At 36.1% G+C, this 24275-nt stretch overlaps 1 protein-coding gene across 5 annotated transcripts in view; it reads left to right on the forward strand.

Annotated features, from left to right (window-relative positions):
- NELL2 (neural EGFL like 2) overlaps positions 1–24275 on the forward strand; it is a 428916-nt gene that overhangs the window by 103280 nt on the left and 301361 nt on the right. For all 5 annotated transcript variants that reach the window (XM_064369806.1, XM_064369807.1, XM_064369805.1 and 2 more), the window contains exon 4: positions 22464–22614. In XM_064369806.1, coding sequence (XP_064225876.1) covers positions 22464–22614 — 151 coding nt within the window. The remainder of the gene's footprint in view (positions 1–22463; positions 22615–24275) is intronic.

Below are 24275 nucleotides of genomic sequence, written 5' to 3' on the forward strand. Positions count from 1 at the left end.
TGGTTTGGTGTGGGCAGAATGCAGCTTGCTTGTGGGAGAGTGGCCCGGGATGAGGTCGAAAGGGTAGTAACAATTAGATAACACTGAATTCTGAGAATTAGAATGGAAACCTGACCTGAGGCATCTATCTCACAAGTTGTGACAATGGTCATGGGAAGAACTGAGAAAGCCTGGGTTAAGCAGTGTAACCAAGCTCAACTGACAGAAAAGCAATCCAAAGCTGTGTTCCCAGATGGCAGCAAATAGTGTTACCATGGATGTGAAGAACAGCATTCTTATGGTCTTTTTCAGTGGAGTCATTACCAAAACTCTATGATCGTAGCCTTGACAACAAACTTGAAGGAATGATAGTCCTCAAGGGACTACTTCACTAAGTTGTTCTAGAAATTAGAAAAAAATTCTAATAGAAAAAAATCTTGGAATTAGATAATTACATCACATTTCATATTAGTAATTCTGCATAAAACTGAGAGCCCTTTTTGGAAAGCATTTTTGTTATTATTCTTAGGATAGTGCAGAATTTTCCTGGCTTTATATACAAATGCACATATTCTTAATTAATATTAATGAAGAGAAATCTTATGGATATTTAAACCATTGATCTGAGTCATTGTTACAAATAATTCTTTTTTAATGAGTTCTATTGCATATCATTTGTATACACCGGTCATTTTTGTTTCTTCCAATACAGTTTTGTTTTTATTTATCACCATTATTATAAGCAGCATGAAGATATAAATGTAGACTGATTTCTTTCTATAATGACTATAATGCTTTAATTTTCTTTATAATTTTTGGTTGGGGTTTCCAAGGTTACCAAGGGGCACATAAATATGCTGTGGAAGCATAATTAGTACAGTGGTATATAACAGTACTTCACAGATAGTATAAAGGAATGAGAGAATTTTACAAAGCTCATATGAGAACAGGAATGATGTAATATAAATTCACCCATGTGGCACAGATTGAAGCGTGTGTAGGGAGGTGTGGGAGATGCACAAAATTAAACCCCCTCATTACACCCTGTAAATTGCCATCTTGTAGTCATCAGGTCCTCCTCCTTCTCAGATGCTGAAGCTAGGCTTCTAGACCAGCAGAAGAAAATGTCGTAGTTCGATGTATTCTCACTTAGCTGGTGAACTCACAGTTGTGGCTATGAAAACCTGATAGTCTGCATGATGAAATGACTGTTTATATCCATTTATATTAGAGAAGTGTTCTACTTTTCCCATGACTTTTCTATACTCATAATAAAAATGTCAGTATTCTAGTTTTGCTAGAAGAGCAGTAGACATGTCTAGTTACCTGGCATTGAGGGCTTGGCTATTTATTTATCCATGTTGTACTAACACACTAATTTGAATAAAAATTATCGAAATGTGTATGTGTTTCTCTACATGTGTGAGAGGTCTGTTAATACAGCATTCATTATGTTTCAAGCACTGTTCTAAGTGGTTTATACATACTAGTCCTATGACCCTGTGTTCTATTATTATTATTCCCATTTTATAGATGGGAACCAAAATAACCAAGGTCCAGAGTGGTTAATTTGTTTAAACTAGAAAATGATGGAACTGGCATCAAAATTTAGTCTATACTGACTCTAGAGTGTACACAATTATTAAAAAAATGCTTATTTCAAATGTAGGTACATTTGTGTGGCAGAGTACTGATACAATTTGTATATTACCTAAGTAATTCATATTGACATTATTACTCACCTTTCAAAGCATCCTCTGTTGACATAATTTCAGACACCGTTTTGTGCGTTGGGGAACACCACAATACCAAATTTCGTTGCTGTATTTCTCGTGGGGTTTATTAGCTTTAATAATGGGTATTTTCATGATGCATCTTCTAAATACTAAGAGACAGGTAGGATTGGAAATTAAACCCCCTGGACTTCAGTTTGTAGATAAATTTTAAAAGTGAGAGACGTAAACTCTATGGATTGTGGTTTGTTGATGTTATTAGAGTCCATTCTTCCATGAAGTGTGTTGGCAACATTACAATCAATTAATCCCCCGTGTGGGTTTCACAAAGGCCATAGCTCATATTTTTAGAAAGCTATTCTCCGGTGATTTGTATTTCTACTTTAAGATGATTTTAGAGTATTATACTAAAACTGGCACTATGTAAGTCTTTAAGCCACAAAGAAATCAGAATTGATTTAATGTAGAAATTAAAGCTATTTTTTTTTAGTTCAGTAAGGTACATTGCTATTACGAAAAATGGGACAGAAAAGTCAAGGCCTTAGCTATCAGAAAACCAAAATATAGTTCTGAGTCCTGCAAAAGTATTTGGAAAAGGATCTGGCAGATATGAATCAACTGAAGGAAAAAAAACTTTGTTTGAATTATTCTTCTAGATGAGATTATATAGGAATCATGCAGCATGGTGCCTGGCTTATAGTAAGTTGTCACTAAGTGCTAGCTGTCATACGTTCATTTGGCAGCTGTAGCATAGAGGTTAAAAGCAAAGTCTCTGGAGTAGACTATCTGAGCTCAAGTCCTAGTTCTACCACTTATCAGCTGGAAAACTTAAGTGGTGGTTATCAACCGGGAGCAGTTTTGTCCCCCAGGGAATGTTTAGCATTGTCTGGAGATATTTTAGATCTCCATGATTAGGGATGGGGTTCTACGGGAGGGCATGGATGCTGCTAAACATCACGTGATATGCAGAGAAACTCCCCACAACAAAGAATTATGCATAATCTCTATAATTATGTGAATATTGCAGAGATTCGGGAACTCTGACCTAGAAGAAATAAATTACTCTTTCTGAAAAATAAGGACACTAATAGTACCAATGTAGTAAACTCAAAGAAAGCACTTAGGAAAGTGCCTCACATAGTAAGCAGTCAGTAAATGGTAACTCTTGTTATTCATTCAACAAATATTGGTAGAATGCTCACTATGTGCCAGGCACTCTCCTAGATATTAGGTATCCAGTGGATGCCAAATAGGCCTGGTCCCTAACCCTTGAGCAGTTTGCTGTTTATGACTGTAGGGGTTGCCATGGGGTGGCATCTGCTTCCTAGGGACAGCACAATCTATTACTGTTAGGACTACCTCATGTTCTCTATGCCCCCCTCCTCTCAAAATACAATGCTCCTTCTTCATCTTGTTTTAAAAGTCTCTCTTCTAGACGTAGAAGAATCTATAGTTATATTTCAAAAGAACATAATTAGTGCTAGATTTCCCAAAACACTCACCTAAACTTCAGCATCATAGACCCCTGACTCTGATCTATAAGCAGATGTTGCTAATATCTCCAAGCATACTTTGAATTTGAGGAGGTTTCATTCATGCCAGTGGCTCTCCAGTTAGAGATTTTTCTTTGCCTCAGGACTTTCTCTCTTCCTTCCTCTGACTGTGGACATCCTAGTTTTTCTCCCTTAGGGCTGGGATCCCTGAGTTTCTTCTATAGCCTCTTCCACTTATTCCTTCGGAACTTCAGGCTCCTGTTCTTGCTCATATAGCCTAATATGGCCCAAGGAGAGAAAGTCTCTATTTCTTTTACAGGTGCTTTTTATTGAGGAAACATTCTTGGGGTTCTAAGTGAGAAGTTTGAGTGTGGTTTCACCTGGAGGCCAAGCTGTAAAGGGTGGCCTATGTCAGCAATTCTAGGCTTGGATAACTGAGGCCCTGTGTGCCAACCATTCCCAGTTCCCAAGCTAGTTCTGACAAGGACAGAGAATAGTTTGGGATCTCACCCACCTAGTGTGGGAAAAGAATTGGAATTCACTGTGCTAATGACTGGTTCCTGGTGTTCCTAAGAAAAGCCCCGTACTGTTATATGCTGACTGAGTCATAGTTTTTCTGTGTGTTCCAATCTGTTGGCCCAGTTCTTCTGCTTTCGTTTCCTCTCAGTCCTGCAATTCTCTGAGTAACACAGTGTCTCTGAAAAGACTGATCACAGAACTATGATCTGTTCCTAACCACCTGTCTAGACTCCTTCCACTCCGCTCCCCACATACCTTATGCCCTAGCAGTGTATAAAATACTGGTATGTTGACGAATATGCCATGTTTTGTTTTCCTCCATACTTTGTACATATTCTTCCTCTGCTTGGATTTTCCAACTCGATCAGGTCTAAGTTCACCTTTATTTCTTTCACTATTAGACACGGAATGTCTGGCTTTCTTTGTCAGTATCTAGCTTACAGCTCATTCAGTTATCTCATCCCTCTACCTGATCTTGGCTTCCAGATTTCTTCTCTGCCCACCACGGTGTCAGGTGTTGCCAAGTTTACCCTATTGGATTAATGAAACCAGGATCTACGGAATTGAAATCAGTCACAGCATGATCTAGTAGACTGAATCTTCAGAGGACCTAACCATTATATACAATATTGCCACTGTGTAAAAATTAGGCCAAGATCCCAAAAATGGATCAACCAATGATGTTTTAGAACACAGACACATTTATGAGTTGAAGATTGACCACAGTAAGAATGCGTGTGTTTGTATATGTATACATGGAAATATAACCACAAATGTGTATATACACATATTTATAAATTGCATTTATATCTTTACTATATTTATACTTTATGAAACAAGAGAAAAGAGTGACATAAATGCTACAAATAAGAAATCGGTAAGAAAAACAAAATTAGAGCTTGTGTTTAGTGAATGAAAGATTGTACAGATATGAGAGAGAAGGAATGAGAATGAGGGAATATGTGATTGAGTCATTGGATGTTAGTGTTTAAATAGGAAATATATTATTGATGTTTGGGCCTAATTTCCTAAATTAGAAATGGAAATGATTATATCTTTTACATGTCTGTATGTAATTCAGAAATATGTCTATCTAAGTGTGGTATTGGGTATAAATGCCCATTTTATCATCCAAATGCCAGAAAGAAAACAATTTTATGGAAGTGAAATATAAACCAAAGGAGAAGAAATACATAACTTAGACTAGCATTCAAATCAGAAATGCTGGGATGGAAGGAAGCAGCTTGTTTTAAACTCCACTCTGATATTTTCGTTTCAATAGGATTTTAAATCCTAACAACTTTCCTAGCCTGGACTAATGAGATAGTTGGACCTGGTAATTAGTATGGACTGTGCCTCCCAGGACCTCCCATAAACCTTTGTACAGCATAAATTGTGTTTGCGTGTGAGATTATCAGGTATTGCCTAGAGCTGTGCAGTGAGTCCAGGGTTGTAAACCTTGCTTCAGTGGAGAAATAGGAGAGGAGGGGAGTAAGTTATTCTTACACAGCAAGGTAGGCACATTGTTTTGTCTTCCAAGCCTTGGAAAAGAAAATTAATTGAACTTCATTCAACAAATATTTATTGAACCTTTCTATCTGTCTTGGGTTATAATTGCTGATAGTTATTGGAGTAGAAGAGAGGTATAATATACAATTTTGCCCTTAAGGAGGTTAAAATAAGTCTTTCTGAGGGTGTAAGACTGGCATATAAAGCAATTAGACAAGAAACAGAGAAAACTTAAGGCAGCACAAAGTACTACACGGAAAAATAATGAAAATGTATAGTAAAGCTATCAGAGCTGTGGACTGTCATGAAACAGAGAGAACTGTCAAGAAGATGGGATATGAGATGCTAAATTCTGATGACAGTATAAATCCAGGATGATTTTGATCCCCAGTTCTCTGTTTTAGAGCGTAAAATATAGTGAGAATTGATCTGTAGACCACTTTGTAGAACACCCAGTTTTTTGTTTGAATTTTAAAAAAGCAATGTTACAAAACAAAAGATAACAAAAAGCAAGAACATTTATTTGTTAAGTGTTCTGAATGTTCTATGTAGGTCAACTCACAACTACCCCCAAAACTGGTGGTGGAATTGAGAAAAAGTAAGTGTGATGCTTACATTTAGCTCTGGAATATGTTTCTGGCCATTCAATTAGTAATTATTTTTTCTGATAACCTAGAAATTTATAACATTGTTAAGAAAATACTCAAACCACACTGTTACCTTTGTACCTGTCAGAAATTTAGGTCTTCTGTTATTCCTTTTTCTAGGGAGATGTTAATCTTAGAATGCTAGAAAGGATTACATAGAGCTGCAGTCCTCTTCATAGAGCTACAGTCCTCATGCAGACCTACCAGTTAATATCTTCCAAGGGGAAGGGAGAGTCTTTTGGTGTTAATATGTAACAATATAAAACACTATTTGTAAACGTTTTGGTATGTGTTCTAGTTTAGTTCATTGTGGTTGTTATCTACTTCACATTTTAAATCATGTTATTAAAATAGGTGGCAATGCCAAGAAATGTTGAGGGCAAAGCAAATCTGTAACTTTTACTTAGTTACTTGGGCAGACAATTGTACTCTTTGTTATGAAAGGCATGGAAGTAGGTGGCAAAGTCATCAATGAACAAGACTGTCAGCTATACTTATTGATTGTTTTCTGCATGCAGATCACTGTGCTAAAAAGGAGAATTACAAAACTGATCCCTACACTTGGAAAACATATCACACAATGAGAGAAGAAAGAATACACATCAAAATAGGCATATCAACACCAGTGATGAAAACTAGTAAATAGGCATTTTCACTTCCTGTCTTTTCTGCTTTCATGACATCTAGTACTTGCTTTAACTAAACCTCTTATCACCCTGTTTTGGTCTTCCATTTTAGACATAGTCAACTAAAGACATAAAAGAATTTCTCTTTAAGGGAAATTATATCCATATTTGTTGATTCCAGGGGTTGGTTAAAACTGTGGCCCAAAAGGCCAATTTTGGGGCTAATTTTTATATGGCCCCTTGAGCTAAGACTGTTTTTTACATTTTTAAAGGGTTGTAAAAAAGAAAACAAAGCCATATGGAACAGAGGTGTATGTGACCTGAGAAGACTAAAATTTTTACTCTCTGTCCTTATGCAGAAACAATTTCTTGTCTTCGTTTTAGAGACTGAGACCCACAGGGAACATTAAAACCAGTCACAGGAAACTTAGGGAGATGGATTACTTAGGGAATAGGCTAAGTTCCTGTAACAAAGAGACCTAAAATGCAATGTTCAAATAAGAAAGAAGATTATGTCCCTCTTTTCTAACAATATAGAGGTAGGCAGGTGGTTCAGGGCTGATGGGCAATGCTGCCACCTGAAATTATTCAAGGATACAGGTTTTGTCAGTCTTCTGACTCCATACTCCCTTTGTCCTCATTGAGGACATTCCAGTCTGAAGGAAAAGAAGAGTGGGGGACAATTTCAGGACATAGGCATAGGCAAGGACTTCATGACTAAAACACCAAAAGCATTGGCAATAAAAGTCAAAATAGACTAACAGGATCTAATTAAACTCCAGAGCTTCTGTACAGCAAAAGAAAAACTGTCATTAGAGTGAACAGGTAACCAACAGAATGGGAAAAATTTTTTGCAATCTACCCATCTGACAAAGGGCTAATATCCAAAATCTACAAATAACTAAAACAGATTTACAAGAAAAAGACAAACAACCCGTTCAAAGTGGGCGAAGGATATGAACAGACACTTTTCAAAGGAAGACATATATGAGGCCAACAAACATGAAAAAATTCTCATCATCACTGGTCATTAGAGAAATGCAAATCAAAACCACATCGAGATACCATCTCATGCCAGTTAGAATGGTGATCATTAAAAAATCTGGAGACAACAGATACTTGAGAGGATGTGGAGAAATAGGAACACTTTTACACTGTTGGTGGGAGTGTAAATTAGTTCAACCATTGTGGAAGACAGTGTGGCGATTCCTCAAGGACCTAGAAATAGAAATTCTATTTGACCCAGCAATCCCATTACTGGGTATATATCCAAAGGATTATAAATCATTCTATTTTAAAGATACATGCACACAAATGTTCATTGCAGCACTGTTTACAATAGCAAAGACCTGGAACCAACCCAAATGCCCACCGATGATAGACTGGACAAGGAAAATGTGGCACGTATACACCATGGAATACTATGCAGCCATAGAAAATGGTAAGTTTGTGTCCTTTGTAGGGACATGGATGAATCTGGAAACCATCATTCTCAGCAAACTGACACAAGAACAGAAAATCAAATACCGCATTTTCTCACTCATAGACAGGTGTTGAACAATGAGAACATGCGGACACAGGGAGGGGAGCATCACACACTAGGGTCTGTTGGGGGGGACTAGGGGAGGGCTGCAGCGGGTAGGGAGGTTGGGGAGGGATAACATGGGGAGAAATGCCAGATATAGGTGATGGGGGATAGAGGCAGCAAACCACATTGCCATGTATGTACCTATGCAACAATCCTGCATAATCTGCACATGTACCCCAGAACCTAAAGTACAATAATATAAATACAGCACCATACCAAAAAAAAATTTATACAAAAATATTTTATACAATCAGTTTCCTTTTTAATAATATATGGATTGTAACACCTATCACTTAACATCCCTGTGGCCAGGATTTATGTCACCTGTTCACTTTAGCTGCAAAGGATACAGGGGAATGCAGTTTCTAGCTGGGAAACCATGTGCGCCCTGATACAAGTAGAGAGTTTTATGACTTAGAAGAGAAAGAGAGTTATTGCTATTGGAGGACAATTAGCAATCTGCCACAGGGAGGTAAACAATTCATGGTACTGGATTATTCCTGATCTTCATTGCAGAATTCTCAACATGATCATTTTGTAATATATGCTGAACATTTATGATATATTCAGCATATATTTGTTGAACTCATTAAAGTGAGCAGAAAACTGAAGGTAATACTTAGTTTAGCAATGGTCAATTAGGGAGAAATCTGTTATTGAAATGGGAAAGACACAGGCATTGTGGAGTCAGATGTGAGGCTCCTGGGAATTGTTAAATTAGCACTAGAGATTGTAGAGCTCCCAGTAAGGTGAAGTACAGAGATTAGACAGTAAGTGAATCTTCTGTACTTTATGCAGGGGTAGTATTAGTATTTAAACAGTGAGTTTAATTTAGAGAAAACTCACAATGGTGGGAAAAACTTCAAGAGGGTGGTAAAATGGGGCTGGTGGTGGGTTTTAAGGATAAGTGGGATTTGGGTGTGGTGTCTAATGTGTTAAAGGGGCAAGTCCAGTCCCCCCACAGATTAAAGTCATGTAGGCAGCATTTGATAGATCTAGAATTCTGACACTTTTTAAGCAAAATTCATGAATTCCTGAGGGACAGCAGAGAGAGAGGGAGAGAGAATGAGATTTGGCAAGATGCTGACAGAACATCAAAGCCTCAACCAAGCAGATGGGTATGCAGGGCAGAGTGTAGCGTTCCAGTCTGGGAAACTGAAGCAGAAGCTCAACTTTGTAGACTGGGCCAACATGGGGATGGGAAATGATTTATTTTAGAGGCTGCACAAATTCCCAGAGCTCTTTTTTTTATAAAATCTCTGAGCAGCAAGACTTCTGATTTTCTGGCATCATGATCATAACAGGCTCAGAAACCAGGAGGTGGCAGATTTGGGGCCTGGGGAAACAGGGACAGGGACTGACATGAAGGCTGGTGTCTGAAACTCTGGTTTGAAAAGTTGATTACAATGTGCCCCATGCCCTGTGGTACTTTATAATGCTGTTTTCTTTCATGCAGTGAAAATACTCATAGAAAAAAATGTAGCTCAGTTTCGATAGGGTGATTAATCATGATAACTGATATTTTGGTGTCTTGTTATTCTGGAGTAATTTGATTATTATAATTAAAGAAGGATAAAAACAGAACAAACTCCCAAAATTGATGTTTCAGATCAAATAAGCCTATTAAGTAGAAGATGAAATTGTGCATTTCTGTACTTCAGCTCTGCATAATTGATGGGACACTATGTACTATTTCCTGGGCTATTCAGCAAAGATTCTGTTAGAAGCTGCTTGTGGAGTCTGAGGTTGTACAATTTAGAACCTTCACATTTTATAGAGGTAAAAATACTTTATACATCATTATTTTTTATTCCTTCTAATTAATAGCTATGAATAAAATGTTAAGGATATATAATAGAAATCTCACCAAGATCTTGTTTTCTTCTTTTTATGCTAATCGTTTTACTAGAGCCATGTCAAAACCGTAACACATATGTGGTTAGAAAAATAACCAGGTTTTCGAAAGAAATTTTTTTCCTCATAGGGACTATATTAATGTTTGATCAGATCTCAAAAAAAAAATAAATAAAAGAAAGCTTGTGATTCAGTTTTCACTTTGGAAACATTAACTTACAAATATTTTGTAGGTGATGGGGGGATGAAGGCAGCAAGCCACCCTGCCATATATGTATATATGCAACAATCCTGCATGATCTGCACATGTACCTCAGAACCTAAAGTACAATAATAATAATAAAAAGAAATGGTACGATATCGAAAACAGTTTTCTATACATAGATATATATATACACAAACTTACAAACATTTCTCTTTTGCCCTTATAGTTACTACCTTAATAGATGAACACTGCAAATAGTAAGTATATGTGTGTTTAAGAAATAACCAGGTACTATCTATGGGATAATTTAAGAATAAGAAAAATTACCTAATTATTAAATATATAAACTTTAATGCTAAGGTGAATAATTTGCTAATTTAAGCTCTACCTCATACACTAATGACTGGTATTAGTATACAAAAGTACGGTTGAAACTTTTCATGTACTCTTAAGGATAAGACCAGTGAAAGCTCAAGTTTTTTCTTTTCTTTAAAGAAATTCAAACATTTTATTTATTCAAGTTTTAGTAGCTTTAGTCAAGAAATAGACTTTAGTCAAGGCAGGCACATGTTCTATAAATTATGATGGTTCATGAATTTAATGATTTTTAGGAATTTAAGTCATGGGTTTCTGATATTAGCTGACAGATTGCACAGGGATTCAGTTTGCATTCAATCTGATATAACATTTTGGATTGGTTTAAATAAAAGTCTGGTAAATTACTGACTCTTAAATCTGCTACATATGTAAAACGATGTTGTTGAGAATGCTATTTATAAGTATTGAGGCAGGATCAACAGTGGAAGGCAACCAGGCTATTAAAGTTATGAATGACAGCATCATCATCATCATCATCTTCATCTTCATTATCATCAATTATCATGATTATTTTCATTTGCTTAATGTTTCTACCTTATATGATATTTTTTGAATATTTTATTTATTTTTGAGCAGTATTGCAGTTAGAGGAAGAGATGATAAAGAGAAAGGCTGTTTGGACTGGTTTACTCATTCAATTTTGCTGGTATCGAAACAGCTGGTAACTCAGCTGATGAGGTTCTGAGGGACTGCTTCACACTAGCCAAAAGTGTTAATCTGATTATAAACTCAAGTGCCAATTTTAATTTTAATCTATAATGAAAATTACAGCAATGAACTAAACCAGAATACTTATTGTAGTTGATCACTACTACTCTTTCTGAAAGAAAATTCACTCTAGAAGGCAAATTATTATCAGAAGTTTGCTTGCTAGCATGGAATGAAAACAAATGAATTAGAATATTCTTCAGAACTTATATTTGTTATATATAAATTTTAATACTTTAATTTTAAGCACCAAATTGTAGAGACATTTTATTATTTGGAGCCCCTCCTACCCCCGCCATATCCTGACTTTTATTAATGAAAATTCCAACATGCATTTCAAACTATTTGTTTAAGGTCAACCATTATAGTTGTTGGTTACAAAAATAGAACATGCTGTTTGTTTTCGTTTGTTTGATTAGTTGATAAATGCTTATACTTCTGATTTCTGATTATATTAATGTATGTAGTTTTATGATTGAATATTCATATTAAGCCAACACACATTTTCTTAACGATACATGAAAAAATGTATATGTTTATTATTCATTGAATCAAATTGTAATTAGCTTTAGATTCAAAAGAATTATTTGAAGTTGTTTGGGGGTTTAATTGGAGTAAGAAGGTAGAAGGGGAATTTCCAAGTTGCTTTTTTACGAGTATGTTTTTGTTCTCTCCTGAACTAGTAATGTAAAGGGAACATAAATTTGTTAAGAGTGAGGAAGTGGCATCATTAAATGTGGGTTTATGCACAGAATGAGAAAAAATATTTGCAAACTATCTATCTGATGGGATTAATAACCAGAATATATAACAAGCTCAAACAACTCTGTAGGAAAAAAATTTAATAACTTGGTTAAAAAATGGGCAAATGATCTGAATAGACATTTCTCAAAGAAGACATACAAATGGCAAACAGCTGTATGAAAAAGTGCTTAACATCACTGATCAGAGAACTGCAAACCAAAACTACCATTAGATACCATGTCATCCCAGTTAAAATGGCTTTTATCCAAAAGACAGACGACAACAAATGTTAAAGAGGATTTGGAGAAAAGGGAACTCTCATGTACTGCTAGTGAGAATGCAAATTAGTACAACCACTATGGAGAACAGTTTGGAGATTCCTCAGAAAACTAAAATTAGAGCTACCATAACACCTAGCAATCTCATTCCTAGGTATATACCCGAAAGAAAGGAAGTCAGTATATCAAAGAAATATCTGCACGCCCATGTTTATTGCAGCACTATTCACAATAACCAAGATTTGAAAGTAATCAATGTCCACTAAGAGATAAATAGATAAGTAAAATATGGCACTTATACACAATGAGTACCATTCAGCCATAAGAAGAATAAGATCCAGTTATCTGCAACAACATGGATAGAACTGGAGATGTTTATGTTAATTGAAATAAGTAAGACATAGAAAGACAGACTTTGCAGCTTCTCATTCATTTGTGGGAGCTAAAAATTAAAATAATTGAAATCATGGAGCTAGAGTAGAAGGAGGGTTACCAGAAACTGGGAAGGATAGTTGGGTGGGGGCTAGTGATGGGAGGGAATTGGGGATGGTTCATGGGTGCAAAAAAACAGAAGAAGACCTAGAATTTGCTAGCACAACAGGGCGACTATAGTAAAAAATAATTTAATTGTACATTTAAAAATAACTAAAAATCTAATTGGATTGTTTATAACACAAAGGGTAAGTGCTTGAGGTGATGGTACCCCATTTACTGATATGATTACCTTGGTATCATTGCATACCTGTATCAAAATATCTCGTGTAACCCACAAATGTATATACCTACCTTGGACCCACAAAAGTTTAAAAAAAGTTACAAAATTGTGAGTTTGTGGGTTACTCATACATTTCACTCAGTAACTTTTAAGCAGAATTATTTTAAAATTGTCTTGATAAAAGCTTTCTGTTTTGCAATTTAGTGCAGTTTACTCTTTATAGTTTAGGTTAGAGTATATAGATGAGAGATTGTATGGTATAAATAATTTTCTATATTTGAAAAGCCTAATTGACCCTAAGATCAAGTGTAATTTATTTATCTTCAGAATATACTTTTACAATGATTAATTTAAAATGAGGGTTTATCTGCCCCTGGAATGTGCATCACTGTAGTGTTGGTAGGACACTGTAGTGTAAAATAGGAAGCATACTGGCCTGTGTTAGGATCCTGGCTCTGCCACTTGAATTTGGTGGGTTCATTCCTATATACTGCTGTAATTGCTTTTGTAAGTTCGTAGAAACAAGCTCTGATTTTGAGCCACTTTTGATGAAGACTCAAGTGTCTTGGCTTCTCTGTGCTTCCATTTTCTCTTCAGCAATTTCTATTATTATAGAGCTAACAACCCTATTTATTCAAAATTGTTATGAGGCTTAAATGAGATTGTTCATGCTTAAAGACTTTGGAAACTTTGTATATAGTGTTAATAAAATTTTAATGGCTTTTAAAATTGTTACCATTTTGTCTTAAAAGTTTGCACTATAAAAGCATGAGCATGTTGAAGGAAGAATAAGAGCAACAGACAGTAACTGTTTAGCTTACTATATTTCTAACCTGAATTTAGAAGACATTTGATAGTTAAATACTGAAAAAAAGGGTAATCTGGTGCGTTTTGGAACATTTCAAGTCAACCATTCTATGCCTGAGATTAGACAGTTTCTATAATAGAATATATACATTATATTTGTATTAGTCTGGTTATATGGGAGAAAATCAATTCAGGTTTCTACAAACTGCAGTGGGCAGAAACCTCATTTAATTTAATTCATGATGGCAGTTGTAGTGATACTTTTTAATCGTAAAAGAAGAAAATGATGCTTACCTATTTCTTTGTTATTGGAATATGGACAACTTTCTTATCCTTACATACAAAAAATATTTAAAGGGTTTGTTTACACTGACAATGAAATATCTCAAAAAGAAATGAATAAAACAATGTGATTTATAATAGCTGTGAAAATACTTAGGTGTAAATTAAATCAAGGAGGTAAAAGACCTTTACAATGAAAACTATAAAATACTGGTGAAAGAAATTGAAAAAGATGCAGATAAGCGGAAAGATATCCTGTGTTCATGGATAGGAAGAATTAATGTTATTAAAATATCCATACTACCCAAGGTTATGTGCAGAGTCAATGCAATTACTATTAAAATTTCAATGACATTTTTTCTACAGAAATATAAAAAACAATCCTAAAATTTATATCAAACTACAAAATACCACAAATAGCCAAAGCTATCTTGAGCAAAAATAACAAAGCTGGAGGCAATACACTACCCAACTTTAATATATTACACTACAAAACTGTAGAAAACAGCATGGTACTGTCATAAAAACAGACATATAGACCAATGAAACAGCATAGTTATAGCCCAGAAATAAATCCATGCATTTCTAGTGGATTGATTTTCAACAAAAGTGACAACACACAAGGGGGAAAGGACAGTCTCTTCAATAAATGGTATTAGGAAATCTGGATATTCACATTCATAAGAATGAAATTAGACCCTTATCTCACACCATATACAAACATCAACTCCAAATGGATTAAAGACTTAACTGTAAGACTACTGGAAGAAAACAGGGAAAAACTTCTTGACATTGGTCTAGGCAATACATTTTTGGTCTAGGCAATACATGACACCAAAAGCACAGACAACAAAGGCAAAGAAGCAAATGAGATTCCACCAAACTAAAAAGTTTCTGCACTAAAATGGAAACAATCAACAGTGTGAAAAAACAATGTACAGAATGGAAGAATATATTTGTAAACAGTACATCTACCAAGGGGTCCATATCCAAAATTTATAAGAACCTCATGCAACTCAATAGCAAGAAAACAAATTACCTGATTAAAAAATGGGCAAAGAACCTAAATAAAATTTCTCAAAAGAAGTCATACAGACAGTCAATAAGTATGTGAAAAAATACTCAACATCACTAATCATCAGGGAAATGCATGTTTTAAAAATCGAGATATTACCTCACCCTGTTAAAATGACTATTATCAAAAAGACCAAGGTTAACGAGTGTTGGTGAGGATGAGGAGAAAAGGGAACCCTTGTGCATTCAAACCCTGTTGGTTTGAATGTAAAATTGGTACAGATATTATGGGAAATAGTACAGGAATTTCTCATCAAATAAAAAATAGAACTATTATACGACCCAGGTATTTCACTTCTGGGTGTGTATCTAAAGGAAATGAGATCAGTATCTTGAAGAGATATTTGTACTCCCATGTTCATAGCAGCATTATTCACAGTATCCACACTATGGAAATAATCTAAATGTCCACCAGTGGATGAATGAATAAGAAATGTTGGTATATACACACAATGGAATGCCATTCAGCCTTACAAAAAGAAAGAAATCATGTCTTTTGCAGCAACATGGATAAACTGGAGGACATACTGCTCAGTGAAATAAGGCAGGCACAGAGAGATGAATACTGTATAATCTCACTGTACGTGGAATCTAAAAACATTGACTTTATAGAAGCAGAGAGTAAGATGGTGATTGCTAGGGGCTGGGAGATTGGGAAAATGGGGAGATATTAGTGAAAGTATATGAAGTTGCATTTAGCCAGATGATAAGTTCTGGAGATCTAATGTACAGTGTGTGGTGACTATAGTTATTAATGCTGTATTGTGTACTTGAAATTTAAATGTTCTCACCATACATTAAAAAATGCCAACTATGTGAGGTGATGGATATGTGAGGAAAGCTTGATGGTAGCAATCATTTCACAATAGATATAGATGTCAAAACATAACATTGTACACCTTAAATATATATAATTTGAATCTGTCAATCATATCCCAATAAGAAGAGAAATTTGGCCACCAAAAAAAAAAAGAAAGGAATTCCAACTTGACTCTGTTTTTCAGTAAACACCCATGTTTGCTACCATATGCATAATTGCATTAAGTACAGTCTATTTTAGAAATAAATAAGTCAGACACACACATACTCTCTCTCTCTCTCTCTCTCTCTCTCTCTCTCTCTCTCTCTCTCTCTCTCTCTCTGTGTCTCCCCCTCCTCACCACCTTTCTTCATTAACTATGTATGTACATAGGGAATATCTAGCACATTGTCTAAATCCCTAGAAATTTTTGCTAATAGCCACATGTGAAATCATCACTCCATTCTGGTAGTCCCATGACTAAAAATGAATATTTTGATGTAATTGCTTCTGAGCTACTGCATTATTTATTAATAATTGCTTTAAACTGCTACAGGTTGTTTTCTTAGTTGGATTTTTAGGCTCTATGCACAAGAAAACTGGAAAACATGGAAATACATTTTAGGTTTAAACTCAAGCAGTCCTCCAATTAAACAGCTTCCTCGCAGCATGGGCATATTGATACGTTTTTCTATAGAGCTTACTAGTAGCATTTCAAGACGTGTTTCTCAGCTTGTTTTTCTCTGAGAGCCAAATTAGATGATCTTTGTCTCTGCTTCAGAATAAATTTCAGTTTACATTGATTTTTGTCCATAAGACAATGATATTTCATAGTTTTCTAGAAACAGAGAGTGGTAGGCAGGATTGTATGTTAAGAATAATTTGATCGCCAAAATTTGCATATCAGTTTTCAAACTTGGAAACTGTTATTTTCTGGCTGAGTTTGGGATACTTAGAATGAAAGCAAGCTCAGAAAATCACAAGGGTATTATGGTTGTTTTTGGTTTTCATGGGTTCTACAGTCTCATTGCTTTTAAGAGTAATAACTGCTATAATCCTCATAGTAAATCCATGGTCTTTACTACATGCTACGAACAGCTAATAATCTACGTGGCTGGAATTGGAAACTCATTCTTCTGGCTTCAAAGTTTGTTCCTATAACCACTGCACTTTATTTTTCTATATTTGATTCCTAATAGGAGGCCTTGTTGAAAGATCGTTTAGTGCATATCTAAATTAAAATTTTTTGCTGGATGTGGTACCTCATGCTTGTAATCCCAACAATTTGGGAAGCCAAGGTGGGCAGATCACTTGAGGCCAGGAGTTCAAGACCAGCCTGGCCAACATGGTGAGACCACCATCTCTACTAAAAAAATACAATAAAACCCAAAAATAAAAAACAGCCGGGGGTGGTGGCACATACCTGTAGTTCTAGCTACTCAGGAGGCTGAGGCAGGAGAAGCAGTTGAACCTGGGAGGCAGAGGTGGCAGTGAGCTGAGCTTGCATCACTGTACTCCAGCCTGGGTGACAGAGCAAGACTCTGTTTTAAAAAAAAATAAAAAGAAGAAAGAATGTAAATTAATTCTGAAAACTTTAATGATAACAGAAATAAAGTAAAATTAAATTCTTGGATGATGGTTTCTTTGACTTGATTTAATGGTCAGTGCCAGAATTGGGTCATATCATAATAATCATAGGATCTCAGAAGTCTCTCTGAACATTATGTAATCCTTGAGATGAAAATATAAGGCAGGAATGCCAATTTTATAAATTTGGAAACAGAAATGCAAATGAGTAAAGTGACCTTTCTTAAAATCACTACTAAGCTAGTTACTTAAGGAACTAAAAATGTTATCTTATATAATTACTTTTTTCTGAATTATTTTCTGTATTGGTGCCCTCTTATTTGCATTTGTTTGTGACTGGCAATTAGTCATGGATAAAGGATGCCATGTTCAGGAGCTGTACAATTTGGTGGAAAGAATACTGGCCCAGAAATTGTCATTCCCATTATACCTCTAACTGCTGGTGTTTTGGGGTGAACATGGAATTCTTCCATGGTTTTTTTTTACTCGTTTTAAAAAAGGAAGTAGTAATTGTTGCTGCTGTCAAGTCTCCAGGGCTTTGTGAGAACAAAATGGAATGTGAGTTCAAAAGGGAAAAATATATAATTATACAATTTTGCAGGATAAAAGTTTTATGGTATCACATGTACAGCATTATAGAATGTGTGTGTGTGTGTGTGTGTGTGTGTGTGTGTGTGTGTATGTATATATTTATAAAGCTTATATATGCTTCCCCTGCTGTGCTCCAACTTAATGTTTCTGTGGTCCATCCTTTCATCTCTCATCGCTGTGATTCTGTGATTTACTCAGGCACGCCTATGACTTTAGGTAACACAGTCTGGTGACTTCTAAATCTATATTGCCAACTTTAACCTCTATCATATCAAATTCTGAAGTGCTAGCCTTGTACTGGACATGTCCATATGTATGTTCCACAGCATTTTAAAATCACTATTTCTAAAACTGAAGTCGCATTTGGATACCATCAGGCTTCTACTGTATTTCCTTTCCTTAGGTCTCTGCAGCTGGAAATATTGGAGTCAATTGGATTTCTTTTTCCTCTTTTCTTTTACCTTTTGCATGTAATTTATTAGTGACCAAGTTCTTTAGATTCTACTTTCTACATATATCCTGAATTTTCCTGCTCCTATTTATTCTGATGTCACTTACAGAGTTTAGGCCCTAATCAAGTCTTTCCTGGCCTTGGACATAATAAATTCTTGAAAACATGTTTTTAAGGAGAACGATAAATTTAAATATTTCAGAGTGAGGTAAGGGTTGGAAGCAGAAGGTATTCTGTTGACAGGGAACTTAAAATTATGATACAATTATGACATACTTCCTCTAGGCACTTTCTCTGTCACATTCGAGAAACTTAAAAATCTTCATCTGTATCCTGGGTTCCTGGGCTGGGGCACCAGGTGAGGAGACCATCCTGAGGCTATGATAAATCAAGCTGGGCTTTCTCTCTCCCATGGACATTCCACACTGCCCCTCACTCTGTTATAGGTGGGAGGCTCATGCAAGCCCATTTTTAAACATTTGTGCAATAGCTTGGTTAATTAGGATGAAAAAACAGAATATTATTGTTCTTATCCCTATAGCGTAAACAGAATAGGGCTTCTGTTGGCTTTGTTCATGCTGGAGGGTCCCTCCTTCCTGCAAGCCACTCTAGCCCCATAGAGGTAGCAAAACAGGAAGACAAACTGGGAGGAGAGATTGAATGGAGTAAGTGATCCTGTCCTGAATTGTGACCCTGCATGAGTGAATGAGCTTCAAGTCTAAGTTGGATGGAGGCCTCATAGCACCTCACCTACCACCTGGTGGGGTACAGGATGGTTCTATTATGCAGGTCTCCTTAAAAGCACTTCTTTAAGCACCCCAATACAAATTATCCATCTACCTCAGAGTTCCCTTGGCCCTTCCCTCATTGACATCCCTGACAAGCAGTGCAAACAATAATAGCTCAGTATTACCATTACTAGTCTAGTCAAAGCCAAAGAAAATCAATTTGAATTGGGAAAGGTAGTTTAGTGATGTCAAAATATGACATTTAACATATGTGAAATCTAACCTAAAAGTTAATGATTACCAAGTTGCTAGACTTCTCCAGCAATCTGTTTCTAGTTGTTTTCTTTCTTGAAGCAACCTTCCACATGGCCACTAGAGAATTTTTTTCAAAATGCAGAGTGATCAATTTTTTTATGGTTTCCCTTCAGCTACAGTTTCCTTCACCATATTTTCAACCATACTGACTTATGTTTTTACTAATATTCAAATGTGATCTGTTCTTTTAGGTTCTTCATTCTTTTACCTTAAGGCCAATCTTTACGTGTCGTTTCATCTGAAAACAGAACAAAATTTAAAAACAAACGAACAAAATATAACCTCTCAGCTCTGGTCACAAATCTAGCTTCAAAGGCAATAGTGAATAATATAGATATTTAATAAAGTTCTATGCATAGCAAACAACAAAATAGCCTAAAATTCTTTGAAATCTTTGAGCGTCTTTTCTCTAAAGTTCCATCTTGTAAGGCAGCTACCACACATTTCCAAATTCCTTTTCTCTTGCTGTAAGAGCTCTATCTCTTTGGGCCACATCCTTGAACCTCTCTGTGGGTCTGATCATCATTTGTATATTCACTGTAATCCTTTCTCCGTGTCTCTCATTTGCATCCCCATCTATCCTCCTGCTCGGCAAGACAAAGGATGCTGCCGAAGTTCTACCTGCCTGAAAAGAGGAGAAGCATAATAAATATTTATAATTTAATTTCAGTTTGCTTTTATCTAGTAAATTAAAATGAAGTAATGAATGAAGTTTGTGAATGATTCACTTTTGTATAAATTAGAATGAATTAAAAGTTAACACTATATGAAATCATTCTCAATTGTATTTTGCGTGCTCTCTTTAGGAAACAAAAAATTTTGAAGCTAAGAGGAATGTTATGGAATCTCTTCTACAGCCTGTCTTATCCCCAATAGAGCCTAGAGAGAAACTATTGCATTGATTATGCAAAAGTTTCAGATTACTGTTATGCTTTTGAGTTATGAATGTTGAATGGGCATGTTGAAGTTTCTTTTTCGCAACAAGAAAGTTTCTTTTTTCTAAATCTTTGAACAACCATCACAAGTCTGACTTTATTACCTTGGATTAGGTACCCGTTCCTGAACCAATTACTGTGCACAAGGATAGGTGATGACCTGATTGGTCAGGTTTGTGTCACATGACCAATTGTAGCAGAGAGGAAGTCAAGGGTTGAGAGTGAGGAGGTATCATTTCTCAGTGGCAAATAGGAAGTTTTTGTTTGTTTTGTTTTGTTTTCTTAAGTCAAGAGAGTAAATTGGTAATGGTGATGGAAACAGCAGTTGTCCCTTTAAGTTGGCCTGCGAGGTCCTGCCTTATCCAGTCCCCTAGCCCCATCCAGCAATGTCTGCTGTTCACCCATTGCACTATGTCATGTCCTTTCATATCTTTGCTTTTTAACAAGCTTTTCCTATGTCTGGAATGCTTTTCCCTCTTCTGCACCTGATCAACTCCTGATCAAATAGCATCTACTTTCTGAGCCAATCCCTTCAGATTCTGTTGGCTACTTTCCACTCTGACCCATTAAAACTTTGTACCTACCTCTCTCAGAGCATTTCTTTCATTGTGTCACATTAGTTGTCCCTTCTATTGTATGAGTGTCTCAAAGTCTGTATTCTCCATGTCTGTGTATTCTCAGTAATGGACTTAGACCAGGTGATTACACATTAGTATTATGTAAAACTGTGGGGCCTAGAAAGGCAGAAAATTTTGGATTAATTTTATAATCCCTGTTTCATCAAGGTTGTGATTCTCAACTAAGTTTCTACAGCATTGCTTCCCTGGGAATGTTTGGAAGTGTGTGGCAGTACTTTGGGTTGTTGCAATGACTGAGGATTTGGTGCTACTGACATTTGTTGGGCAGGGACCCATATTTACATAATTACAGTGCATGGGACAATCTTGCACAAAGAAGGATTGTCCTCTCTAAATGCTAGTTCTTTCATTGAAAACTACTTATCTAGACTGAAGCGTAGGAAAGAGGAGAGTAATTTGATCATAATACAAACTGCATCTCTACTTCTCATCAATCTTTGCATACACTATAAATAGGACAGCCTTATGCTCAGTTAGCAGATTGCTTGAATCGTAGGTTTTTACTAAGTCCATTTGTATTCTTACCTGTTTCCCCATATAATTTGGGTCCTGAGGTTGGAGTACAAGGCTAACCCATGAGGAAGTTCAGAATAAAAGTTTCTCCTCTCTTAAGTAAACTTCCCTTCGCTAGGCTTTCTGTAAGCCTGGAGAGGAAATGGAATTAAGTTCTATGTATTCTTTTTTTCTATACGTATGGTGAGATAATTTGATCTTAATGCCTCTTCCACTGCACAGAAGGCTGAGAGTGACTAATTTCGATGATCTTTTAAAAATCTATTTATAGCAAACCTTCTGGCTGAAGAAACCAATGTGGAGGGTGGCACATAGATTTACATCCAGTTTTCTGTCATGAGGTGTTGGAAAAGCTAAATGATTCTAGTGTGGTCGTTTAGGTCCTATTCTAGGAATCACATCTTTTTGTTCATTGTTGACACTGATGTTGCTGTGGTATCTAGGATATAGGAAGTGTGTAAAGAGAAAACTTGGGATTGTACTTCCTCAAATAAGATTCTTTGATTCTTTGCTTCAAAGGTGACATTTTTGAACAAAGATTCCTGAAACACAAGTTCAGTAATTCATGTGTGATTTTACTGTCCTGTGTTACTATATATAGCATAAAGTCTTGTTGAAAAAGAATTTACCAAGAGAGTCTGAGAATCAGTATTTATCAGCTATTACTGATAAACTTAATAAAATTTTTTGAAAGATGTTTCATGTAAAAGATACTTCACAAAATCAAATTCTAGTCTATTCTTAGTACATGTTTGTTTCTTTTTTAGATACTCCCAGAAGCGTAAAAGCATCCACTGCTACAGCTGAACAGTTTCTTCAGAAGCTAAGAAATAAACATGAATTTACTATTTTGGTGACCCTAAAACAGACCCACTTAAATTCAGGAGTTATTCTCTCAATTCACCACTTGGATCACAGGTAAATATGGCTGCTAGAGTTTCTTGTGTTTTCATTATATCTGGTTAAATAAACATATGACAGAGAAGTAAACAAAAGCTTTCTTCTCTTATATATTTCTTTATGATGTATAAAAGATTGGTTTAAGACAGAATGGTTTTATTAAATTATATAAAAATCACAAGCATAGGTAATTGAAAGTAATTGCCTAAAAGCAGAATGAGCTGCTCCTTTTCAGGTTGGTAAGAAGCTGCTATTCCTAAAACAAATTTTTTAATTACTGAATTCCTCAAAAGGTATCTTTCTCAATGTTAAAGCCAAACATACTTCTTAATTTGTGAACAGTTATCCACAAAAATATAATATTCTATTTCTTTGTTAAATTGCCTGGCTTTAGAGTTTAGTAGTTGCATATATGTATTTTTTTTTTAATGGAGATGAAGTGTCACTTTGTAGCCCAGCCTGGAGTGCAGTGATCTCAACTCACTGCAACCTCTGCTTCTTGGGCTCAAGCAATTCTCCTACCTCAGCATCTTGAGTAGCTGGGACTATAGGCACACGCTGCCATGCCCAGTTAATTTTTTGTATTTTAGTAGAGACAAGGGTTTCACCATGTTGCCCAGGCTGGCCTCTAACTCCTAAGCTCAGGCAATTCACCCACCTTGGCCTCCCAATGTGCTAGGATTACAGGCGTGAGCCCCTGTGCCTGGCCAGTAGTCATATAATTTTGATTTAAATCATTGCCAGATAACTTCCTTTTTGTACCTCATAGTTTGCAGCAGTTACAGCTGTGCGCTTGGACGTGCATTGTATAAAAATGCTTTCTACTATCTTCCAGCTTTTCTCATATATGAGAGCATGATTAGGAGCTCTCGATGGGGGGAAGACAGCAAGAAGAAAGTCATTTATAATACTTGACATATACATAAACTGCTGCTAAATAATACCAAAGAGTTAAAGATGATTCCTTCTGGAAAGAATAACCACAGTTCTGGCAATGAAAGCCCACAACTTACTATTTGTGGACATTGGGGAAATCACTTAACATCTGTGTCTCAATTCCCTCGTCTGTAAACTGAGGATATTAGTACCTGCTTCATAAGTTGTGAAGATTACAGAGTTTATACATATAAGGTACTTTACCTCTATAAAAGCTTTAATGATCCTGTCCAAGAGTGGGTATAAATCTCTTTATTTGGTTTCTCTTATCACAGATGAGACAGTCTGGGACTTTGCACATCTTTGCTAAATACTAAAGAGCAAATATAAGCAAGTATTTGTGGAGAACAAAATATAGCAAGGCTGACTTAGTGAGGAAGGTTCCTAGGGACATACTATCTGGCTGGTTCTTGGGGCTTGGAGGCCTCATTTTATTACATCGTTAGCCTCAAAGGATCATTTCCCAGGCCCTTCACTTGGGTTTCTTTCCTCCAAGGTTCTGGCCTGTTTTCGAGGGGAGGGTGCCATTCTACCATTCACCTGGTAACTGGCTTACAACCTTCAGGGAAGAGCAAGAAAGGGAGCAATCCCATCTTTAAGGGTTGACTGGGGCTAGTCCCTTTGGTCTGGTTCTGGTGGCAGGGACAGGCCTTGTCTTCATGTGGTTGAGATCCAGTGAGCTCCTTGCTTATAGGAGTGTGTCTCTGCCTGTGTCCATTGAGCTTTCAGGTAACATGAGTCAC

This window comes from Aotus nancymaae, unplaced genomic scaffold (assembly GCF_030222135.1).
Source record: "Aotus nancymaae isolate 86718 unplaced genomic scaffold, 86718_ANA_hifiasm-v0.15.2.pri h1tg000092l, whole genome shotgun sequence".
Lineage (NCBI taxonomy): Eukaryota > Metazoa > Chordata > Mammalia > Primates > Aotidae > Aotus > Aotus nancymaae.